We start from the raw sequence: 14,361 nt of genomic DNA, 5'->3' as shown, positions 1-14,361 counted from the left end.
TATTTTTTCTCAGCTCCTGTCCCTAGATAACAGCCAGGACCAGCCCACTGTAAGATGCTGCCATTAGTTCCACATGCAAGGGCTCAATGTGGCTTCAAAGGTGACACTATTCCTGACCTGGCAAGCAAGGGCTGAAACAAGGAGAAAGGATACATCCAGAGGCTCCTTGATGTCAAGGACATACCTCTTCCTTTTGCAGAGCTTCTCAGTAGCCAGGGGACTTTATATATCGAATATGCTATGATTATGCAGTTGATGGCGTACAGGGGATTCACACTTTGCAATTGTTATGACTCAGGAAGGATGTGTGAGCACAGCAGAATTCCTACCATTTCAATTTCTCCTGGTAAAGTGTCTGCTGGGCTGGCAGCAGGCCCCGTGGTACTGACTGATGGTGACAGGCAGCTGCTAATGCCCACCGTAGCAGTGTTGGTACACCAAGTACCGGGTCATAGGGAGGGCAAAGGGATGTCTTCTGGGCCTCCAAGCTACCAAACCTGGGTGCTAACACTTTGAAAAGGCAGCAGAGGCCAGGTGCGGTGGCTCACGCCTGTAATCCCAACACTTTGGGAGGCCAAGGCAGACGGATCACTTGAGGTCAGGAGTTCCAGACCAGGCTGGCCAACATGGTGAAACCCCACCTCTACTAAACATACAAAAAATTAGCTGGGCGTGGTGGCAGGCACCTGTAATCCCAGCTACTCAGGAGGCTGAGGGAGGAGAATCGCTTGAACCCGGGAGGTAGAGGTTGCAGTGGGCCAAGATCATGCCACTGTGTCTCTGGGTGACAGAGACTCCCTCTCAAAAAACAAAAAGAAAAAAAAAGGCAGCAGCGTGAATGGTAATAAAGACCACCTTCCTAGAACAAACTAGCTCACACTTTTGCAGGGACTCACTGTAGGCATTTGGCTAAAGTATTTCATCTGACCATTTTATTCTCACAACAATTCTGTCAGCCCTTTTTGGTTAATCTCATAAAAATATGAGGAAACTAAAATTCAGAGAGGGTAAGAGACTTAGCCAAGGCTGTCCAGCCAGACAAAGGCAAGATTTCAATCTAGGGCATCTGGTTTTTACATTGACTGCTCTTTTCACTACACTGGAGATGAAAACCCCACCCTAGCTTTGCACTGCTTTTCAGGGGGAGATGTTTCCAGGGCACAGACCTTAAGGACAAGTCACAGGGGACTAAGGTCATCTGGAAGAAAGGGAAGGGGCCAGCCAGAGCTCTTTGGGCCTTTCATCACTTTGCAAAACTCGAAAAAGAAAACCTATGTTGCATTTCTAATTATTAACCCCCTCCCTTCCCCTAGACTTGAATGAGCTGATCTCGCTTTTCCTAAAAGGGAGGCTCCCTTTGGTAATGCAAGTTGAAAGCAAAATCCGATGTGCTCTGCAGAAATCCGCTTCATAGGAAAAGCCTGCAGGGCTCCTCTTTTCCACAGAGAGTCCGTGTCTTTCCCTCCCGGCTCACAAGCCCGTGGCTGACCTCTTCCACGGCATCCCTGTATCTCTTCCCCCTCTCCTCGTAATGCTGCCTGTGGGTGGCTGCTCTTTCTAGCTCTGTTTCCAGCTTCTGAATCTTTTCCACATCCCCAGCTCGAAGAGCAGCCAGGCTGGTCAGCTTCTCCACCAGCCCATGGTTTTCTTTGTTCTAGAGAAAAGAAAATCCAGATGTTTAGAGGTTTATCCAAAAAGAGATGCTGTTCCATTTAATTCTCATGGCCTTTGACACGGAATCCAAATCTGAGCAGTTGCTTTACACTGATCACACTTATCACTGCCCTGACATTTCAACAAATGTCTTCTCCATGGTGAAACCAGCATGGCAAGATCTTGCTGGGTACATGTCTTCCAAACTGGTGGCTATTTTAATGTGGGACATTTCCAGTCCTGGAGAACCAGGACAACCCTACTGTTATGGGCCAAACTTTGCCCCCCCCAAAATTTGTTTGTTGAAGTTCTAACCTCTGAACCTAGGAATATCACTATATTTGAAGGCAGGCCTTTAGAGGGGGAATTGAGTGAAACGAGCCCTCAGGGTGAGCCCTACTCCAATATGATTGCCATCCTTAGAAGAAGGGGGGATTAAGACACAGGCACAGACACGAAGGGAAGACCATGTGAAGACAAAGAGAGGTGGCAGTCACCCACAAGCTAAGGAGAGAGGCCTCAGAAGAAACCAACCCTGCCAATACCTTGATATGGGACCACCAGCCTCCAAAACTGTAAGACAGTAAACTTCTGTTGTTTAAGCCACCCAGTCAATGATACTTTGCTGTGACAGTCCTGCAAACTAACACACCTAAAACAGAGCTCAGGCAGGATCAGGACTCTGGCCAGGCATTGCCAAGGCTATTTTTTTTCTGAGACGGAGTTTCGTTCTTGTTGCCCAGGCTGGAGTGCAATGGTGCAATCTCCGCTCACTGCAACCTGTCTCCCGGGTTCAAGCGATTCTCCTGCCTCAGCCTCCTGAGTGATGGGACTTCAGGCATGTGCCACCATGCTGGCTAATTTTCCATTTTTAGTAGAGATGGGGTTTCTCCATGTTGGTCAGGCTGGTCTCAAACTCCCGACCTCAGGTAATCCGCCCGCCTCGGCCTCCCAAAGTGCTGGGATTACAGGTGTGAGTGACCGTACCTGGCCTGGCCACGGCTATTTTTTTTTTTTTTTTGAGACGGAGTTTCACTCTTGTTACCCAGGCTGGAGTGCAATGGTGCGATCTCAGCTCACCGCAACCTCTGCCTCCTGGGTTCAGGCAATTCTCCTGCCTCAGCCTCCCGAGTAGCTGGGATTACAGGCACGCACCACCATGCCCAGCTAATTTTTGTATTTTTAGTAGAGACGGGGTTTCACCATGTTGACCAGGATGGTCTCGATCTCTTGACCTCGTGATCCACCCGCCTCGGCCTCCCAAAGTGCTGGGATTACAGGCTTGAGCCACCGCGCCCGGCGCCACGGCTATTTTTAATTGCTATTCTGCACAAACTGTGTAGCATGCAGGCCTGTTACGCAACAGCACAAAAAAGGGAAACCCACCTGACTCCAAGTCTATTTGTTCACACACACACTCGTTCATTCAAGAGCCCTGTGGTATAGCTTAGGGCTAAGTTTAAAGCTCACCTTAGGAGAGCCTCAGGATTATTTGAGACAGGCCTGGGAGTGAGTTTTATGGATCCGGACATTGTGTGTTCCATAGCCCTCCCCACCAGCTGAGAGCATATGGATGTTTCTTTTCCTACCAGTGGGAATGGTATGGAGAATCTTCCCAAACTAGGCAGGGCTGCAGCCAGACCCTAAGGCACCTGTGGGAAAATTAGAACTGGCAGCTCCTTTGAGCTGATACAATCCCATGGCAGCATGCTTGGCATGCAGACAGCATCTTTGAGCAAATTAGGAGGTATCTTTGCTTCAAGGCAGCACAGCTTCACACAGGGACACCTGCCTTGGTAAGTGGAGGCAGGCTGGATTTCAGCCCCACCTGCTATCTGAGGTAGGCGCACTTGTGCAGTATACAACCTATGCCACCACAAGCAGCAACTCTTCACAGTGTACTTCTGTTTCCTAGCTCACGGGGTCCACGTAAACTGTGTGAACCGCCTAACATGGGCATACATATTAACAGCACAGTTAAGAAACTGCTCCAGAACAAAATACACCCATGTAAGAAAACATAGACATAAAAGATGCACTATGAGCACCTACCTGATCTTCCAGCTTTTTCTGCAAACGCTGGACCCTGTAAGTAAGCTGAATGTTGAGCACGAATCGTCGGATACTCTGGAATCTGCGTCTGGCCAGCCACGCCCGTGCGTATTTCTGCAGGATCACGGCCTTGTGTTCTTCCAGCATCTTTAAAACAAGATTTTGTGAAATATAAACTGGACCCCAGCTCCTCCTCTAACCAACACCTCCAACGCTGGAAGATGTAACTGCCACAGTGTAGAAAATGAGTTTCTTCTTGCCAAACTACAGAGCTGTATCACACCTAGACTTTTCAAACAATAACCAAAGCATACCTGTAGCAGATGTGTATCAACAGACACTCTCATACTAGAACCCCCTCGTCTCCAGGAAGGTCTTTATGCAGAAAAACAGCCTTGCTATTGTTGGTAAAAAATGGTATGAGAAACCTGTGTCCCAAGAAATCGGTCTCTGCCATAACTTTCTTTTTTTTTTTTTGCAGAGACTAGTTATTTCAGAAAGATACTTGCCATATTCAGCATCAAAGCAGTTGTACTAGGGCCGGGCCTATAGTTCACATCCGTAATCCCAGAGCTTTGGGAGGCCCAGGAGGGAAGATCACTTGAGGCCAGGAGTTCAAGACCAGCCTAGGCAACATAGCAAAATCTCATATCTACAAAAAAATTTTAAAATTAGCCAGGTCTGGTGGCATGTACCTGTAGTTCTAGCTACTCAGGAGGCTGAGGAATGAGGATCCTTTTAGCCCAGGAGCTCTAGACCAGCTTTGGCAACACAGAGAGACCCATTTGCTATGGAAAAAAAAAAATAGAAAAATTAGCTGGGCACGGTGTCTCATGCCTGTGATCCCAGCTGCTCAGGAGGCCAAGATGGGAGGATTGCTTGAGCCTGGAAGGATGAGGCTGTAGTGAGCTGTGACTGTGTCACTGCACTCCAGCCTGGGCAAGAGAGTGAGACCTTGTCTCAAAAATAAATAAATATATATTTTTAAAAAAGGTGATTCCAGGAATTAGCCAGAAAGAAACCCCCAAAATATACTGTTCAGGTTTTCAGCTTTAAAGTATCTTTGGATAACTTTTTAATTTGTTCATCAGAAGTGACCAAATTGAGATGGTGAAATCTCTGAGACCAAACTTTTGTCCTATCTCAACCCCTTTCCCATCCACTCACAGGATGGATCATACACCCCTATGTTGAAGTGAACACTTACTGCTCTCCTGCCTCCTTGAAAAAAAGAAAACTATGTCTTTGCCATATGAAACTCATCACCCTTTTCTGGGTCTGAAGCTGCTGCCTCTAAAAGTGCCATCTCATTGTGCTTTGTATTAGTCAGTGCTAGAACAATCTCGAACAGCTTATGTACAAAACTGGTTCAATTTTACATTACTCTGAATTTGTTTCTTTGCATCTGGGGCACGCTGGCCCACCCCATCTGGCTGTGAGAGCTCTCTCCCGTCTGTGGGCTGGCAGTGTGCTGATCTTTTAAAGTTCCTTTCCCCATTCAGTCTCTGCTTTAGGTGAGTTCTGCTGGGGGTACAGCCTGCACGTTATTGGCCTAAAATATACTTTCCTTTGGTGTGGTTTCTTTGGGGCCAACTGGGAGAAAGAGAAATTATCAGTCCTCCTGGGGTGGGTGTGTGTGTGTGTGTGTGTGTATTTTAAGACAGGATCTTCCTCTGGGGGTGTGTGTGTGTGTGTGTGTATGTGTGTATTTCAAGACAGGATCTCCCTCTGTTGCCCACACAGGCTGGAGTATACTGGCGTGACCATAGCTCACTGCAGCTTTGAACTCCTGGGCTCTCGGGATCCTCCCACTTCAGCTCCCTGGTTAGTTGGGACTACAGGCATGAGCCACAGCACCTGGCAGAATCTCCTTTCTGGCTTGGCTGACATTTTGTGCAAAGCGAGTTTGCCCATAGTGGAGTCTCTCCCTGGGCCCTATTTCGTTCTCAGTAAGGAAGGCCCGTACACCCTTCCCTCCTCTACAGAGAGGTTGGCTGTACCTTTCGATACCTCCTCCTTGCCAGGAATCCTCGGGTGTAGGCCTGGATGGTGATGGTAGCCACGCGAATCAGCTGATACAGACTGCGAACAAGATATCCACGGCAGTGCTTCTGAATGATTATGGCTGCCCAGGCTTCTTTTAAGGCCATTGCAGTAATAGCTTTCCTTGGTTAACATGGATGAAGAGTGAGTCTGTTATCCACAGAGCATCAACTTCCATAACAGAGCTGCAGGCTTGGCTAGCATGTGTTTAGTAAGGAAGGTTCAAATATGTTGCACCTCTCCTCATTAAACTCTGGGACTGTTTATCCTAATGCCTACTTGAGGCCAATCCCCAGTTCCCTCTCCTTGAGGAACCACATGGGAACTTTCACTCTCTTCCTATTCAGGCCAATCGACTCACCTCCACTCAGGTGCCCACAGAGACCATGACAATGAGACTGTGCACTGGTGCTGCACTTGCTCATTCGTGTCCTCATTCATTCATGTGGGAGATCATGCTGGAGCCTCCAGATCAAGGCTGGCAAATGACTGCCCGTGGGCCAACTCAGGCTGCTGCCTGCCATTTTCAAGCTTTACTGGAACACAGCCATATTTACACCTCACCTGTGGCTGCTTTCATGGCATGGCAGCAGGAGAGACTGCAAGCCCTCAATGCCTTACATAGTTATCATCTGGTCCCCTACTGCAAAAGTTTGCTGCCCCTGTCTAAATGACTAGAGGTGAAGATAATGTTCTTGCCTTTAGAGTTCAGAGCCTCATGTACAGAAAGACTAACAAATGGCCAAGAAAGAGAAAAAGTAAAATTCCAACTAACAAGATGTGTAAGTGAGAAGGGAAAAAATGGTTATCCTGCTTGGGAAGAGCTGATACGAGCCAGCCCTTGATGGAATAGGATGTCTGTACATAGTGGAGGCTAGAAAAGGCTTTCAGAATGAGGGATCAGCACGAGTAAAGGCACGGAGGCCCAGCAGTGCCTGAAATACTCAGAGAAGGAGTTTTTTTCAGAATCCCTAGAATAATAAGCATGAAGAATATCAGTCTTCAGTGAGGTTAGAAAAATAGATGGGCACCATTTGTTATTTTAAAAAAATATATTTGGTGAACACCTACTATGACAACTACCATGCTAGGTCTAGGTATGGATGACCCAACAAGTGTGGTCCCTGTCCTCATGGAGCTTCCATTCTTATGAATGCACCCAGGCTATGGAGGGCTTTGAATACCACGTCAGAGACTGAATGCTATTCTATAGGAAACAGGGGCCTTTAGATGGATTAAAGGCAGGTGCAGAGCAGTGGCTCAATCAGGCTCTGACGTAGGAAGATGGGAGGGAGGTGGCAGGTGGAGCACGGTGCCATCAGAGTGCAAGGCAGGTGATGCCGTGAGCCTAACCTGGGGACAGCAGTGGGATGCAATGAATGGGACAGGCAAGAGGCCAGCAGGGCAGGATGATCAGGCCCTGGTGAGACCCACATGGAAAGGCAGCACGGCCTTGGCGGGGAAGATAACTGGTTTCCTTCTCTAGAGACTGCTGTTATCCGCTGATCCGGAAGCACAGGACAGTGAGGCAGCCTGGCCGTGTGTCCACGCCGGTCATGCAGAGGCCAGATGGCACCACAGGCCAGCCTCAAGCTCAGGAAGAAGTCAGGCTCACAGATGCAGCCTAACCCTAAATGCTGGCCTTCTCAAGCATGCTCACAGCATCCCAAGGAAGGAGCAGGACAGGCAGAGAGAAACAAACAGTTTATCTAGGAGCACCCTGGTCTCATGCTTTCCAGCAGGTACACCGAAGCCCAGGAAGTCCCGGAATGACCCTGGTCCTTCAGTGGGCTAGCAGGGTCGTGTGGACTCTCAGGACCCCCGAGGCGGGTGGGATCGGCATAGCTGGTAGACCACCCTCCCCTCAACCCTCTGCTCGGCTGGGGCCGCTGTAGCCTTCCTCCTCAGGGGTTGTGTGATGGGTTTCCTGCCAGGTCTTGCCAGGGACCCCCTCTGCCATGGTGCACCCTCCAACGTTGCAGGCAGGGTAGTCGCTGGCTGTTCTTGGCATCTGTCCTTTGGATCTTCACTAGGGCCTTGATGGTCTTCGGCATTTTCAATTCCCACAGGAAAGGGGCCCTGGGCCTCTCCCTGGGCTTCTGGAACTCTGACTCTCCTTACTAACACCCTCACCAGGGCTTCCTCCCTGCAGGGCCCTGGGTCTCAGCTCACCATGCAGACACCAGGCAGAGCCAGCACTACCTGCCTCTGAGAGACGAACCCTTCTTGCCTCAACGCTCGTGACCACAAAAGGGACCCATGCACAGCTGCACCCTGGGTCACAGGAGAAAGGTCCTTTGTCATTGATGGCTGCTCCCCCTGGAGATGATCGGCAGAGAAAGACCCACAGTTCCACATGTGTTCCTTGATTCCGACATACCTCACGGTTTGCTGACCCCGGAAGTACTGCTGGATTATCAGGGCGGCTCGTCTCTCCCGGAGGAATTTTTTCCTCTGGAGCCAGCCACGAATGTGCTTTTGTATCATCACACAACTCTGCCTCAGTTTATCCAGTCGAAGTTTCTCTAAATAAGCCACTTGTCCGGCTCTGAAGAAAATTTTGGTTTTACCAAACTGGTACTGATTAGAATCCTGGAAGAGAAAAATGATAGAATTAAAATCTTTCAGGTTTTCTATAGCATAATATTTGGAAAAGACCTTTAGGAACTCAAAGGTGACAGAAATATTATTATTTTGCCATTTAGAGCAGAAAAATTCATATTGTGATCTAGAAATGCATCCTTTGAGTTGTTTAAAGCCACACTGGAGGAAGAAATGGGACTTAGGCTGTGGAATCCATCTGTGAGTGAGAAGGCGAGTGAGGGTCACGTGCAGCAATTCTCAGCTGGGCTCCCGGGAACCTCACCTGCTCTCACGTGGTCTCCACATCAGAGTAGAAGACACTGGGGAAGTTTGGTTTTCTGTCTTCATTCTGGGTTCTCTTCACCACTGCCTTTGCTGGACCTTGGAACTCCCCATCCTTTCCCATCACACCTCATCACTGCAGCAATGACGTCAATCCACACTGGGCACCATGCTGGAGCCATGTGACTCAACAACCACCCTAGCTAACCATATCCTATCAGCCTGGTCCACAGAGGATGGGGTTAGATCGTGGGAGAACAAAGCAGGACACGAGGACACTAGGGAGGCCAGGGTTCAGATGTGGATTCCCAACGGGGATTCATGGCCCAGGGAGTGCTCTGCTATGGTCTCCTTAGCAGATAAATGCTGGGGGCACCTTTTCTTTCTTCTCAGGTGTTCATGATTACAGTCCTGAGAGTCCAACACAAAGATGAAACAGCACATTTGGGAGACGTGCTTCCAGGAAGGAGACCACGATCCCAAGAGGTGAGGAAACTGACCTGGATGAATCTGTGTAAAACCGCCTTGCACACCTCCTTTTTATCGCTGAAGGAAAGCTCTTGCTTGGTCATGAGAATGCTGTAGCGGCTGTAGAACTCAATGTATGTCCACCTGGAAAATCAAAGGGGATCAACGCCGGGCGTGTCAGAGGAAGCATGTTGTGTCTGCGGACTCCGCTGCCTTACCTGCCACTGTTATCACAGGGCACAGGTGGTGGAATCTGTCCTGAGGATGATGGCACTGATCTTTGATACCCCACCTGCCTGAGACACTACCAAGAACACTGAGCACATCTGTCTGCCCAGCAATTGTTCTCCTTCTCCCATTCATTGTCTTCCCCAGCACCCCGGAGAAGCAGTGGGGCCGCCACCAGCAGCTGAGATACAGTGATGGGGTGAGGAGGTGTTGGTGGTCTCTGTCCCCCACAAAGCCTATTTCTCACCCTCTTCTGGACTTCCCAAAGGGCAGTGGGAAAATCTTGGGGGCACTTTACAGAGGCTGAAAGTATGTGACAAAAATCATGGCAGCCGTATCTTTGGTTCTCAGCACAGCTCTAAAGTTGGGCATTTTCCCCCCAAAACAAGGATGGACAACATACCTGGAAGGGTAGCTCTGTGCACTAATGCGAATCGTTTCTAACACGCCGCAGGCTCGCAGCTGCTGAACAATTCTTTTGGAGTCAAATCTTAAAGAAGACAATGTTATCATGTGTTAAGGCACTGTAATTGCTGAATATGCCGCTAGACAGGCATAGCAGACCTACCTAGACTGTGGCCCCATGCCAAGTATCCAGTAGAGACTTAATAAGTTTCTGTTGCATGACCAAGAAAAATAGCCCCTCTGCAAAACAGTCCAGCAAGGTGCAGTGGGATAGAGAAAGGAGCAGCTGACTCTGATGGAGGTGGCAGGGAAACGGCCCTGGGGGAACTGGCCTTTGGGTCGAGCTTCAAACAACAACCAGGTAGAAAGAAATGTGCTAGCTTGCCTGGCCCAAGCACCCACTGATGCTTGAATTTCCTTTACAAAACACCCAGCAGGTGGCTCTGCAGCTTAGGTCTCACCCATCTAGTGACCCACAGACACACTCCCCACCTCCATAGACAATGCATCCCCCTTCAGGCGCCTCTTTCAGTTCTAGTAAGCTACAAGGGACTCTTTACATCTTACATTCACAGACTTTGGGTCTCTTCCATAGGGCACCTGAGAACAAGCCTAATGCCTCATGCCATCATGTGGGAGGACAAATCTTTGGATCTTTTATGTCCTTCTACAAACATACATCTCATTCTTCTTCTTTTTTTTTTTGACAGAGTTTTGCTTTGTCACCCAGGCTGGTGTGCAGTGGCACAATCTTGGCTCACTGCAACCTCTGCCTCCCTGGCTCAAGCAATTCCCCTGCCTCAGCCTCTCGAGTAGCTAGGACTACAGCAATGTACCACCATGCCTAGCTAATTTTTGTATTTTTAGTAGAGATGGGGTTTTCACCATATCGGCCAGGGTAGTCTCGAACTCCTGACCTCGTGATCTGCCCGCCTCAGTCTCCCAAAGTGCTGGGATTACAGGCATGAGCCACTGTCATTCTTCTTTTAATCAAGTAAAAGGTTCTGGCGCGGTTGCAAAAATTTTAGTTGTATGATTTTTCCAAATCTAGCCTTTTTGCTTAGCCCTGGAGATGAGGGGGTTTAATCAGAGAGGCTAACATTTTATGGAAAAGGCAGCATTGTTCTGAATCATTAAAAAAACCTAGAAACAGGGTACAGCTCAAGACAATTGGAAGCAAATTCTCCAACTTTATGGCAGAAACTGCCTCCCCACATCTTCACTGTGTGTCGTGTAAGAACACTTACTCAAAGGGTAACTTCTCATCATTTGGCTTAATGCATCGAACGTAGTGCGGTGTGGTCGCATTGAGGGTCTCCATGAGCAAGTACAGAGAGCTGCGGAACTAGGAAACAAAGCTACATATCAAACATGGCTCTGAAATAATTTACTGCTTACATCATAGTAAAAAGCAGCCCAACCTTGTTAAGCTACTCAATAGGAAGAAAAGTTAACTTTGCACATAAACATCTATTATGAAAGGTTTCAGTCCATGACTGTGGTTTTATCAGCATATCTTACTGTTCTGGACAGAACACTTCTCTAATACTCCCAAACAGCGGAGAACTTAATAAACCATGCCACTGTGCACAAGTGTGGTTTGCTCCAGTGCATGCTGCCTTGGAGGTGGAAGGATGATGACGATGAACTTTCTGCAGTGGTGCGCATGTTAGATTGGAAGAGTCCCAGCGTCCGTCCATGTCTGAGTGCCCTGGCTCCCCAGGGCCTGGCCCTGCCTTCAGCCCCCTTGCTCTCACACGCCTTCTCAGTACCTTGCTCCCCACAGTGGTCCGGAAATGCTTGCTGTTTGGCTTGATGACTTGCTTGGCAGATTTAACTGTAATCATCGAACCAAAAGGAGAAGGAGGAACTTGATTTTCTTGAAAAAAGCTGGCACAGAGATGAAACTGGAAAGAACAGAGAGGATCTCAAGGTCCAAAAACAACTGTCCGCAGTCCTCACTCATACAAGCCACATAAATGGTGACAACAACCCAGCTACACTAGTGGGCGGAAAACAACCTCACCACCGCCTACAGCCAAATCTTAATTCCACAAGAGGATCATCTTCCCTAGGGATAGCCCATGGCTTCTTTCCCCGGAATAGGAACAGAGAAGAAAAGTGTGTGAATATCTCTGTGTGGGTATCGCTCTGCGTGGGTATCACTGTGTCAGAAAGTGGAACATTATTCTCACCTCCATGCCTGGCTCACACTGTGTCTCCACCTGGAATCTCCTCCCTCCTACTCTACATTCTCATCCCTGCAGATCCAAACCCTACCCATGAATCTGTTAAAATGATTTCCAGCCCCATCCCCTCACAATGAATGAATTAATCCCAACTTCTCTGAACCACCTTCATCTTGTATTTGTACTTCTTTTAAAGCACTTACTACGTTCTGCCTTGTTTCAGTCATTTCTTTGAATGTCTTATCTTCTCTCAGAGTGAATTTCGTATTTTGTTTTGAGACAGGGTCTTGCTCTGTTGCCCAGGTTAGAGTGCAGTGGTGCCATCATGGCTCACTGCAGCCTCCACCTCTCAGAGCCAAGCATTTTTCCCACCTCAGCCTCCCAAGTAGGTGAGACTACAGGTGTGTCACCACTCCCTGCTAATGTTTTTCGTATTTTTAGAAGACAAAGGGTCTTGCCTTTTTGGCCAGGCTGGTCTCAAACTTCTGGCCTCAAGCAATCCACCCACCTCCACCTCCCAAAGTGCTGTGATTGCAGGCATGAGCCACCAACATCTGGCTGGAACTGTGATTCTTTAATGATTGTGTTAGCTGTCCTTCCTGTCATCTGCATGTTTGATTTCTGATTTTGCATATGGTAGAGCTTTAAAATAATTATCTTTTTGTATCTGTGAGCTATAACTTACCACTGTTCAGAGAGCTCACACACACACTCACACACATACACACACACGCACACACACACACACACACACACACTCTCTCTCTCTCTCTCTCTCTCTCCTTACTCTTTCCTTATATATATCTAGATCCATGTCAATTATAAAATAACTTTCGTTGCCCCTAGGACTTTACAGACCTTGCTTGCTCTCAGGATTTCAACCAGCATGTCATAGACGGTGTCTCTGTTTTTCTCGAGGAAACCTTCACATTTATATTCTACCTATACAGAGAAAGCAATTAATTATTCACAAAGAAGCCAAAGAAGATAGCACCTAAGTGCAAGTTCCATCTCTTTTTTAAGATTAATTAAAAGGCTATAAAGGCAGTCTTACAAAAAGAGGTCTGGTTTCTGTGCGTCACGGCAGCAGACCATTATGTATAAGCTGGGAATGTGTCTTCTCTCCCATCACCTGGATTTCTTACCCACCTGCTGATCACTCTGCACTCACCTGTCGGCTCCCTCTGGCCACAGAGGTCCAGTTGCTCCCTGTGGTATGTGCAATTCTTACAAGAACACCTTACTTAGGGTGCCCTTTGCCTTTGAAGCCACCAGGAGGAGGAAGAAGCTCAGTGGTGTTCATTGGGTTCAAATAGATACCTTTCCCTAAATCAACATCAATATGGTAGAAAGGATAGAAAAGCTGGCTGGGTGAGGCAGCTCATGCCTGTAATCCCAGCACTTTGGGAGGCCAAGGCAGGTGGATCACCTGAGGTCAGGAGTTTGAGACCAGCCTGACCAACATGGAGAAACCCCATCTCTACCAAAAATACAAAATTAGCCAGGCATGGTGGTGCATGGCGGTAATCCCAGCTACTCAGGAGGCTGAGGCAGGAGGATTGCTTGAACCTGGGAGGCAGAGGAGCCGAGATCGTGCCATTGTACTCCAGCCTGGGCTACAAGAGCGAAACTCCATCTCAAAAACAAACAAACAAAAAAAAACAGACAAGAAAAGCCGACCAGCTGACCACCAAGCCTTCAAGAGCCACCAAGCCCTCAGAGTCAGATTTAGAGTTGATAAACATCTGCACTCTAATCTGGCTTAGAAAACCTCTCTATGCTGCCCTTTCTGATGAGTAAGGCTTCTCAAATCTCTCAAATCATGGCATATTCAGAGTGACTGCTGAAACAGTCAACCCCACCTAGTTCATGCCTCTGGGTTGCATATCTTAATATGTGATAATATATTTTTCATAAATTAAAAAGGTATATTAAAATTAATTTTAAAAATCAACAATGAGGAAACAAGCTTTGGAGGGTGCTGGAATCCAGAGGCAGAGGTTCCCTGGGGATGGCCTCTGCTTTGTCCCCAGGTAAGGAAGTGTCCTTGCTGGTAGGTTAAGATCCAGGAATACTGGCTGTTTGTAAATACTGCTTTGTGAGTGAAGTACACGGATGGCTGTACAAATTCTTCCAGAGTGGTGGTGTGAGCTACTAGTACAGACAGGCAAAGGTAGCAAATATAGAGCTTTCCTGATCTGGGTGAGCATCCGTGGGGACAGTGTCACAGGCAGCTGGTGTCTCTGTTGGGGACTCTGGGACCAAGGGAAGATGTGCTGAGTTGCTACATCTAAGCTAAGCTGCCTTGCATTCAATATGACCTGATTCCCCTGGCCAGTGAGATTGAAAACCAGAAAACCTGATCTAACTCCATAGTGAGTGTGAATTCTTCCCACCAATCCGTAATCCAGCCCAAATGCTGCATAGTTCTTTTTTTTTTTTTTTGAGACGGAGTTTC

At 48.0% G+C, this 14,361-nt stretch overlaps 1 protein-coding gene across 6 annotated transcripts in view; it reads right to left on the bottom strand.

Annotated features, from left to right (window-relative positions):
- MYO5C (myosin VC) overlaps nucleotides 1–14,361 on the bottom strand; it is a 104,516-nt gene that overhangs the window by 46,224 nt on the left and 43,931 nt on the right. For 5 of the 6 annotated variants that reach the window (XM_032297428.1, XM_032297427.1, XM_032297430.1 and 2 more), the window contains 9 exons: nucleotides 12,762–12,845; nucleotides 11,487–11,621; nucleotides 10,962–11,059; nucleotides 9,713–9,799; nucleotides 9,114–9,225; nucleotides 8,129–8,340; nucleotides 5,706–5,871; nucleotides 3,706–3,852; nucleotides 1,490–1,654 (listed from right to left, as the gene is read on the bottom strand). In XM_032297428.1, coding sequence (XP_032153319.1) covers nucleotides 1,490–1,654; nucleotides 3,706–3,852; nucleotides 5,706–5,871; nucleotides 8,129–8,340; nucleotides 9,114–9,225; nucleotides 9,713–9,799; nucleotides 10,962–11,059; nucleotides 11,487–11,621; nucleotides 12,762–12,845 — 1,206 coding nt within the window. The remainder of the gene's footprint in view (nucleotides 1–1,489; nucleotides 1,655–3,705; nucleotides 3,853–5,705; nucleotides 5,872–8,128; nucleotides 8,341–9,113; nucleotides 9,226–9,712; nucleotides 9,800–10,961; nucleotides 11,060–11,486; nucleotides 11,622–12,761; nucleotides 12,846–14,361) is intronic. The other variant, XM_032297429.1, reaches the window with a different exon arrangement.

The sequence above is a fragment of the Sapajus apella genome, unplaced genomic scaffold, assembly GCF_009761245.1.
Source record: "Sapajus apella isolate SASKATOON/1434 unplaced genomic scaffold, GSC_monkey_1.0 scaffold37, whole genome shotgun sequence".
NCBI classification, from domain to species: Eukaryota; Metazoa; Chordata; class Mammalia; order Primates; family Cebidae; genus Sapajus; species Sapajus apella.
This window is presented reverse-complemented; position numbering and strand designations above follow the sequence as displayed.